The sequence below is a fragment of the Acanthisitta chloris genome, unplaced genomic scaffold (assembly GCF_000695815.1).
Source record: "Acanthisitta chloris isolate BGI_N310 unplaced genomic scaffold, ASM69581v1 scaffold9716, whole genome shotgun sequence".
Classification (NCBI taxonomy): Eukaryota; Metazoa; Chordata; class Aves; order Passeriformes; family Acanthisittidae; genus Acanthisitta; species Acanthisitta chloris.
Window position 1 is genome coordinate 60,959 of NW_008679728.1, and position 9,758 is coordinate 70,716.

At 47.2% G+C, this 9,758-nt stretch overlaps 1 protein-coding gene across 1 annotated transcript in view; it reads right to left on the minus strand.

The window, feature by feature from the left end:
- Positions 1-9,706, minus strand: part of LANCL1 (LanC lantibiotic synthetase component C-like 1 (bacterial)) — a gene marked incomplete at its 5' end in the record, with an annotated part of 16,398 nt that extends 6,692 nt beyond the window's left edge. Inside the window, 2 exons of the mRNA XM_009077418.1 lie at positions 2,141-2,348; positions 9,484-9,706. Coding sequence (XP_009075666.1) covers positions 2,141-2,348; positions 9,484-9,706 — 431 coding nt within the window. The remainder of the gene's footprint in view (positions 1-2,140; positions 2,349-9,483) is intronic.
- Between the last annotated feature and the right edge of the window lie 52 nt (positions 9,707-9,758).

Consider the following 9,758-nt stretch of genomic DNA (forward strand, 5'->3'; position numbering starts at 1 on the left):
TAGGGATTTTCTCAGTTCTGCATGTGAAATCCTCTTTTCATGGGAAAATCCGGAGCAGGTGGAATTACTGCTTTTGCACCTTATGCATAACTGCTTCTAACTCTAATTGCTTTCCAGGCAGGCCCATCCAGGGAGGAAGCCTGCCAGTGGTTTCTGCTGTGTTTGAAATGTGGGCATGCATGCAACAAGAGATGCCTGGGATGCTGCTGGACTGACTGTGTGCAGAATGCACTTCCCAAGTGTGAGGAGTAAATCAAGTTCTCTGAAAGGAAGAGCCTTTTCACTCCTATTCACACATCAGCCTATTACCTCAACTGTCAACAACCAACAGTTTCTGGGCAAAGCAAGGCAGCTGTAGAGCAAGATGGGATTTCTGTACACCACTGGCTCTGAAAGCAAACCTTTGACCTTCTGAATTGGTGGGAGGTCACAGAGAAAAGAGGTCTCCTGGAACATGTCTTATATTTTCACAGGCTCTTTGAAAATGGGCTGCCCTAAAAAAAAAGTCTCTCCAGAGCATAAAAGCGTATTTGTTGGTCATGAACTCATTTAGGAAAAAAGCAAGCTTCTGACTCTTCCACTGCAGGTAAAACTTGCCTGATGGATTCTCCGCACAGGCTCTGTAAAGATGAGGTGCTTTAAAAGACAGAGAGAGGCCCTTGCTCCCTACAGCTCTGCAATTGCACTGCGTAGCTTAGGAACTGTTCTGCAACTAAACAGCATACTCAAAACCCACTTAAGAGTTTTGATTAAGGGAGCTACTTCTCAAAGAAATAGCGTGTTTTTAAAGGACCATGCTCAGGCTAACTGCTCTGGGAACTGGTGGCAGAATAAGGACAGTATAACTGTTCCTTTGAGAAAGGCATGTTTTTCTTTTTCCTCCTCTCAGATGCATGAAGAAACCCATTTCCAAGGTTCTGCCTTTATGATACCATTAGATGGCAGTGCAGAAATCATCACAAGTTTTCATTCTGCCACTAAACTGTAGGCAGAACAGGAGGGATACAGGGAGGGAAGAGCTCAGCAAGAAAACATGAATTAGGGATTTTTTCCCAGCCTGGGGCTTATGCATTGACTATGACTGACCAGTACTGTTTGACAGGTTAGTTCCCTTTTTGTTAGCAAACATATTAATCATAGTGAGAGTTGCCACTTTGTCAAAGTATTAAGCAAAATCTAACCCATGGATTATTCCAAGACTAAAGAGTGTTAGTTCTGTCCTCATATCCATATCCACATAAACCAGAAGCTATTCTTACTTAAGGGAGTGGGAACTTGGTGTCCAAACCATACAGGCACCTCTGATTCCCACCCGTGGCTTGTTTTAATTGCTATTTTGCATCGCTTGCTCATGGCTGTTTAAGGGCACTCAGTGTTGTCCTGAAGTGTCAGAGGGGTTTGTCCTTTTTTGTGCTGACCAGGTGTGAATGGAAACTCTCTACAGGGCTGTTTCTCACCTTCTCAAAACTGATCTCCATTAAGCAAGAAAAGCTTGCAACTGCATCTCCTTAAGTGTTTTCCTTCCTCTGCCACATGCTGATCTAGGACTCCTTGTTTGTCCTTTTCTTGTCTTAAGTACCCAACAAAAATACATTTGAAACAGTCGAGGAAAGGCAGGAAATAGAAATAAATGAATCATAACCAGCTGCATTCAGCACTTGAAAGGGCTGCTGTCAATCTTAGGTTTAAGTCAAAGTCAACTAATAAATAGCAAGTGGAAGTGAGTGCCAAAATTAAATCTAATAATCCTACCACATTTCTCCTTTTCATCAAAATGGCTGCAAAGCTAAATTGAAGGGTTCTCAAAAAGACACCAAACTCCACCTTCTGGGGTTTTTTGTTTTGTTTTTAATTTTGGCACTCTTTTCTTCCTGTGTTCATCAGAATTATTTTTAAGATGGCAATGCCAGCTGAACAATATCCCTGCTCCCCAGCCTGCAGGCTGCCATGCAAGCCTGTTTGTCCTTAAGCCACCTCTTTCACCAGGAAAGTTTGTGCAGCCTTGCTAAGTTACTGGATTATTTCTCACACAGGACTGCAACAAAATGTATTCAAGCTTGGTAGAGGGTGTCCCACACAAGCGCAGAGCAGCTCTACGAGCAAGAGGAATGTTAGGTCAAAGACATAACCAAGTGTTTACCGAGTGATGCAATCTTCTGCCTGCTTATGGTTGTTCAGCTTGTGGTAGACCACAGCAGCCACTGCCAGGGGCCCAGCATCGCCGCACAGGAAAGTGATGGAGCGTCTGGTCAGGCAGCTCAGGCTCTTCTTCACGTACTCATAGGCCACCTGAAGGTAGGCTGGGTCTTCAAACACATCGTACAGGTGCAAATACAGCAAAGCAATGCCTGCAAAAGGAACATAAAGGCTGTACACACTGGAAAATTTTACCCTTCCTGCTCTGCACCCTGACTGTTACAATGAACCTAAAAGCCTGGCCCTCAGCCTCATCTAGGGCACCTGCCTTAGAGACAAGCTTCATCCAGGGACATAACCCACAGCTGCAGCATCCACGGCTTCTTTTTGTGCTTTGTGATCCCTTTGTACCTGATGACACTCATGAGTGGGCTGCAGGTCAAGACAAACAGCAGTGTCTGACCCAGGACAGCCTGGAGGACAGCAGGGCTGACACGTGTGTTACATGTAATTTTAGTAGTGAGAATCAAAAGATGAGACCGAGACAAACCCACCGAAATCCATAAACTGTACCTGTGACTTGCTTAACAGTGGAGGAATAAAAAGTCATCTTTGGGAAGATGGGACTTGTGGCAGAGCAGTGCTGAGTTGTTACCCTCAGAGGGCAGAGTCACTCAGCATGAATTGGATTTTAAAAAACAGGTGATGCTGCATCAGCACTGAGAAGCAGCAACCTTAAAACATCCTACTTGCCTCTATTTTTTATTTTCTTCTTTTTTTTTAATCTTCACTCCCACTAGGAAGCACCAGCAAGGTTGTTATAGCTCCCTGGACATTATCTCCTGCTGCTGAGCAGGTCCCAAGCCTTTGAGAAAGGGGCTGTCCAACTCTTCTCTGCAGCACATCACACATGAGATCAGCCCTTGTCTGAAACACAAGCAGCTACATGGAAAGCAGGAAAAGGCTGCATGGTCCTCCCTGGAGGTTTTCAGTGGGCTGGTCAGCCACAGAAACAACTCTGCTACTGAGCAGTCACATCCATTGCTGCTCTCTGCCCTGTCTTCATCCAGCTCCTGAAGCTTTTAGCAGGTAACTGAGGAGTGCACAGTAACTGTGTCTGAAAGGTCTGCCACATTTGAACCATCCTTCTGATCTGGGAGACATCCTCAAATATGCATTTAAGAAAGCTACTGACCTACATTGCTTTGAGAAAAGTCTATTGATCCCCTTACCAGTAACCATTTCTAAGAAGACTCAGGTCCTGCATTTAAGTCAAAATTAACAGAGCCAATCTCTGCGGATTTTGATGTAGTAAGGTGAAGGGGACAAGTACACAACAAAATTACCTTCCATGGTTCTGAGGACAATTTCAAATTTAGATCATTTTCTCATTTTGCATGGGTAATCTCCAAAGTTTTGTGCTACAGACAATTCAATTCTACATGTATATTATGTATAAAATTTCAATTTACTGCTGAAGCTAATAACCTTGTCCTCTCTCTAAGCAGTTCAGTGTTAGCAATTCCAGAGAGAGCTCAGATGTACCATGCCATCACTCAAGTCTGTAAGGATGTGGATATGAAGCCCTTCCTTAAAAGGGGAACCCTCCTTTTCCAGCTAGCAAATGTCAAGTGACTCTCCTTGATTTACTTGGCACCTAGCACAGCTTTTAGACTCTAATAGGCCTGATAGCTGTCTGAGCACAATTTGCACTCCTATCTGCTTTAATATTCAACTTTTTGCTTTGTATGTAGCTTCTATTCCCACTGCCACTATACCACTCTAATTATGTACATAACTACCATGCCAAGACCACTGGTAGGATTGCATTCTTAGAAAGTGTCTCAGCATTGTCTCCCTCTGATTTCTTTGCCTCTCCTCTTTTAAAGCACTTCTTGCCCCCTTTCCTCCCAGGCCCAACTGTCTTTGGAAAGACTCCCAAAAACCCCACTGACCTGTACTCAAGGATGGAAGGGATGAGTTGCTTCTCCAAATCATTCATTTCTCCTTTTTGCTTAAAACCCAAAGGCCTAACAAACTGAATCTAAAGCCTCAAGGAATTCATACTCCCAGGCTGACCAGAAGGGCACAAGCAGTGCTGCATTCAGCCTCCTGCTTGCTGTGCTGCTGTCTGTGAGCCCCAAAGCAGGGAAGGCCACCAGGGGAGGGCAGGTCCAAGCATAAAGAGGCAATGTTGACAGATGTATGTAGACAGACACAAAATGCAGTCACCTGGGTGGGGGATGTTCTGTATTCATCCGCGTGCCAAGATGCAGGCAGAGTATTTCAGAGACAGTGCAGGATGGAGATAAGTTTCCACCTGAAACTAGCTCAGCCAGGCAGTGCTGCTCTGAAGAAGCTATTACAGATCTCTGCCTCGTTCGCTCTCCAATAATACACTCCAAAAATACACCCCAGCTGACCAGGTAGGGTTTGCTGACTGACTGGGTCTTTGTTGGGCATGCTTTAAGTGCTCAGCACAGATGGCATCATCAGTCACATGGGGCTACGTAAACTCTGATTCTGCTCCATTTCTGTGTGCCCTGGAGGTCTGTGTTCAATGTCCCAGCTGGAAACGTGACGTATTTTTCTGACTTCTGAGACTCCTGACTGTTTCCAACAGAACTGCCATGCAATGGTTACCTGTGGCACGCTACTGCCAAAGACGTCTGGGCTTTGTTCTGTTGATTGGCCTTTCTTCTCTGTAGTTTCTCAGAACTGCAAGTTTTGTGCTCCTTGCAATTATAAGACCTGCACCATAGCCACATGTGATGGAGAACACATCAGCCAGCCCTAAATCGTGCAGGCCTGCAGAGAACACTTGCTGCTGAGATATCCTTCAGCAGGGCTCTGATGACTGAAACTGCCACCTCCAGTGTGCAGGAAGCCCACACACTGCAGTGTCAATGACCGAGGTGCTTGCTCACTGAAGGGAATGGGGAGGCAAAAGTCAATTCTGCACACCTCACAAAGCCTGGCTGGCTGTTTAACATCCTCATGAGAACAGCAAACAGCACCTCCCTCCCCTTGCCCTCCTGTACGAGCAGCATGGTTGATGCAGAGGGGTGTTTTGGATTAGAGATTTCTTTTGAGCAGGGCAGAGGAGGAGACTTAAATGTACACAGCAGAAGTGGAATTGTTTGCATCCAGCTGTACCAACTGGCTAGTGCTGATGCCCTGACTGCAGCAACCATTGCTTTCAACAGAGAAGGCATTGCTAGAGATGCCAGAAAAGTTCTTGCTCATGAGCTAAAGCACTGCTGAAAGACTATCTCATCCACACCACCTTTCTGCTGATCAAAGAGAAGTAAAGCTGTGCCTCAGCTTCCCTGCAAGTTTAGACTTGCTCTTTATGCTGGATTGCACTATCTTTACAAAGTTATGCTGTTAGGCTGTTCCAAACAGGCATACTTGCCCCACCAGGAACTGAGCTGGTCCTTCCACAAAGGACAGTGGGTTGCCACAAGAGGGTATTTTTGACCTAATTTGAACCAGTTCCAAACTGGCCATCTAGAGTAATAAAGATGTCTGAGAGCTTGTGCTGACTCAGAGAAATAAGTCATCTGGCACCCTCAAAACAAGGTGTCAGGGCAGAAGGAGAAACCCATCTCTGCACATAGTTCAAGCCTGATGGTTTCTAGTGAGAAACCTGATGTCATTTTAATGAGTTGGGCATGGGGTGAAAGTTAGAGCAGGGATGGCATAGCTTTATTGCCCAGCCCAAAGGGTAACAAGCATCCTATTGGGTGCAGATGCACGGGAAGTTATGTTGTGCTCCTAAGTGCATGCCAAAGCCATGCTGCAGGGGACAGTGAGACATCTCCTCTGGAAAGCTGCATCCTTCCATGTTTAGACTGTCTGGGGAGCCACAAGTGCATTCTACTGAAGCTTGCAGCTTGCCCTCCTAGTGGATTATGGGACATGGGGATTACTCAGGATGCCTCAGCCTCTCCTACCTTAAAACCCGGGTAAAAAAAGCTTCTTTTTGTAAACCTTTTTACCCTATCACAAAATCCTACAACAGGTTAGCTTAGGAGGGGTTGATGGAAGTGATCTGATCCAACCTTCTGAAAGTGAGGCCAGCTTCAAATTTACATGGCATTGCTCTGAGCCTTGTCCAGTCAAATACTGACCATCTCCAAGAACAGATCCCAGAAAAACTAGCCAGCAAGCACTTGGCAGGATTGTGGTTTATGTGGGTGACACAAAGCACTCTATTATCTCTCACCAAATGCAGCCTCACTGCTTCTTGCTCCGTAGGGATTATCTGAGGATTTCCAGTTCTCTGAACAGAACTTGCTCAAGGAAATGCAAGTTTTCTGGGTTCTGAGGTTAAAAGCAAGATACTGCACTGAAGTGAATGAAAGGTGTTTTTCCAGAAGCTTTCCTGAACTGGTACAGTCAGAATTTCTATCCATTCTGAAGTGACTTTTCTTTCATCTGCTGTCTTTTGAAAAGTCCCATCAAAGGCAACTCAACCCAGCTCCTCATCCCCACTTGCCAACGGGCCGCCAGAAGCTGTGGACCGGGCAGGCCAGCTGGTCTGTTTCAGAGGCCCTCAAGCTCTGAAAGCCATGACTATGACATTGCCAGAGAAGGGAAACATGGGAAACAAATTCCAAAGGCACTACCATAATGCAGGGGAAGGGGAATCTCTCCCTTATATACCTCATCACCTTGGAAGGACACAGCAGTTTAGCAGGCAATGGACTCAGGAGCTTCCTAGCTTCGGCAGTCAGCTAAGAGGTGACAGGAGTCAAGTCAGTTTCCTTCCATTCCCTTTCCATCATCTAAGCTCCCAGTCAAGGCAGTCTTTGGAGCCTTTTGCACTCTTGAGAAATACCAACAGGCATGTAAATACTCCTCAGCATCCTCATGCTAATCTGTTTGAAAATGGATGAGGCAGTTGTACTTCTGCCAGGATTTGAAGTGCCTCCGACTCAGAATTAGCTTACAGCAGTTTACCTTCCCTCAGTCAACACTGCCATACCGGTGAACAAATTAAGACCACAAAAGCTCTTCCAGCAGTCTCCTAAACTGATTAGAAGCCAAAGCAGAACACGACAGCCAAGGCTGGTCTGTACCCAGGCACGTACCAGGCGCTGCCCACGGGGCCCTGATCTCTGCAGGGAACTGAATTAAACCGTAACAAGCTGATTCAAACGTGCTTTGAGGGCACTCAGCCGTACGCTGGATGATCTTGATACAAAGTGTGTTTTCACTGCCTCTGTGCTGAAAATGTAAGTCTTTCCCTCCCTCTGCTCCAACTCCACGTGCCAAGAAGCCATGACTTCCCTGGCATGAAGGCAGGCTGGGGCAGCAGGGCTCTGTCAAGCGTGCTGGGAAAGAAACAGGCCCCAAAGTGCCACGAGAGCATATGCTGTGTATTACTGGGTGTAATGTAGTACATTCAAGTGTGTTCCATTTCACGCCGAGCTTGCGCCAGGAGAGCCGTATTTCAAATCTCTCTTATTAGCAGCCACGAGAGTGCAGGTTGATTTCAGACTGCTGGGCAATGATTTACATGAGGAGATACTCAACAAGCCTTTTCTACATAAGCAATTACAGGAAAAAGCTGCTGTCTTGGCCCAATTAATTTTGTCTGTGGAAAGCAGCACTGAATAAATTAATAGCTAGGATTAGAAAAGAAGGGAGGGTGACAAAGTTACAGTGTGATATCTGCAAACTTCATTCTGCTGGCCATGACCTGCAGGAATCCATGGATTTTATTCTAATCCTATCAGTCATGGCAAGAAGGTCATGGGCCCAATGAGGAATGATCTCTGTGAGGAAAAGAGAAGAATCCTTCTTGAAAAACTCCCTTCCAAATAAAACCAAGCTTAAATCCTACCAGAGCTCTCAACCACCTTTTCACAACTGCAGTCACTTTCCAACATGAAGCATCTTAGGCTCACCTTAAGGGAACATGGCCTCAGGGAAAGGTGTTTACCTTCTACCAGCAGACTTTCAGAGTATTCCTAGTATCAGCTCATTGTTCTGCCTTATCTCCTGAATTATTCTCACCAGAGGCAGACTCTACCATCCTGCCAAGCAGGACTGAAGAGTCTTCATGACTGAAGAGCATCTTTACCTGCAGAGTGCTTTTCACCTGAGAAGACCTCAGAGCTAGGTCACACAGACTGGAAAAATGAATATGTCTCCCAAGCAGAAATCAGTTAGCACTGAGCAAAAATGCATAAATTCACAGGCAGCAGGAGCAGAGTGCTGCCAGGCAGCAACGGATTAAATCAATGTTCTCCCACGCTGGAATTGAATACTGGCATCCTAGCATTTCTTATGAACTGCTCTGGAGTGCTCTCAGTGCCTGTGTGCCTTACTAAAATTTCTAAGCAGGCATTTCTGGCACTGCTGTCATGAAGCTTCAATGTTAGTTTAGCACCACACAACGAACACCACTCTCCCAAGCAACGTGTTAGCATCAAGTTCACAGCACCCACGCAAAACTTGCCATTTAGGATTGCAGTGTATTGCCAGAAAAACAGCAGCAGCAGAAAGTCTTGCAGCAAGCATGAGATTAATTGCAGCTACCCCAGGGTCTGTTCCTAGAGCCTGGCACAGTGCAGAAGGCACAAGTGCTGACAAAGCACACAGCAGCAGCTAAGGATGAGGTGCAGAGAAAGGTGTGTCCTCCCTGGTGCCAGTGGCTAGGAACAGGGAGGGCAGGGCAGAACATGTTCCCAAAGAAGGAAAACCGGGAGAAAGACAAGCTCCTGGAAGCTTTGCACACAGGAGTTAGTGTGAGGAAAGCTTCCACACTTCATTATACTCACATTTGCATTTCTGCTCCTCCCAGCAGGTACTGGAGAAGACCTAGCCCTGGCTAAGTGGAGGGGCACTACCTGGGGAACGGGAATGGAGCAACCTGCCAATCAGACAATGGCATCAGAGAAATTTAGCCCACACAGAAATGATGGATGTTGTCTCAGGTCATCAGCTCACTGCTGCCATAGGCAAGGACTCCTTGCAAACGACCTCCCACGTGCATCACTTCACAGAGCACTGGATGGAGCAGTGCCTTCGTGCCATCACTGTGGCCACACTGGGAGCCAGGCCCTTGGAAGGCTCTCAGGTCTGCGCAGGAGGTGTTGGCTTTCTCTGCAGTGCAAGTTCAGCACTAAAAACCAAGAGAAGACCCGATCCTCCCTGTGACACTGTGGTGCCTGCAGCTGCTCCCAGAGTGGGGAGTGCTGAGCAAGGCATCCCTCGTGTGAGTGGGCTGACACGCGCAGAGGCAGCACCGTTCTTGACACGGACCTTCTGCGCTCACTCCAGTGGCCAAACCCCTCGGCCTGACCTGGAATTCTCCTCCGGAGAGCTCCATCCCACCCGAATCCTCCCTGCCGGTGTACACGGTGCAGTCGTGCGGGTCGGCAGACTTGAGGCCTCTCTCCACCTGCTGCAGCAGCTCACGGATCGTGTTGTTCAGCCGCTGCGTGAACTCGGGGCTCAGCTGTGGGGAGACAACCCGCGAGCACCGCGTGTGCGGGTCGGCAGACTTGAGGCCTCTCTCCACCTGCTGCAGCAGCTCACGGATCGTGTTGTTCAGCCGCTGCGTGAACTCGGGGCTCAGCTGTGGGGAGACAACCCGCGAGCACCGCGTG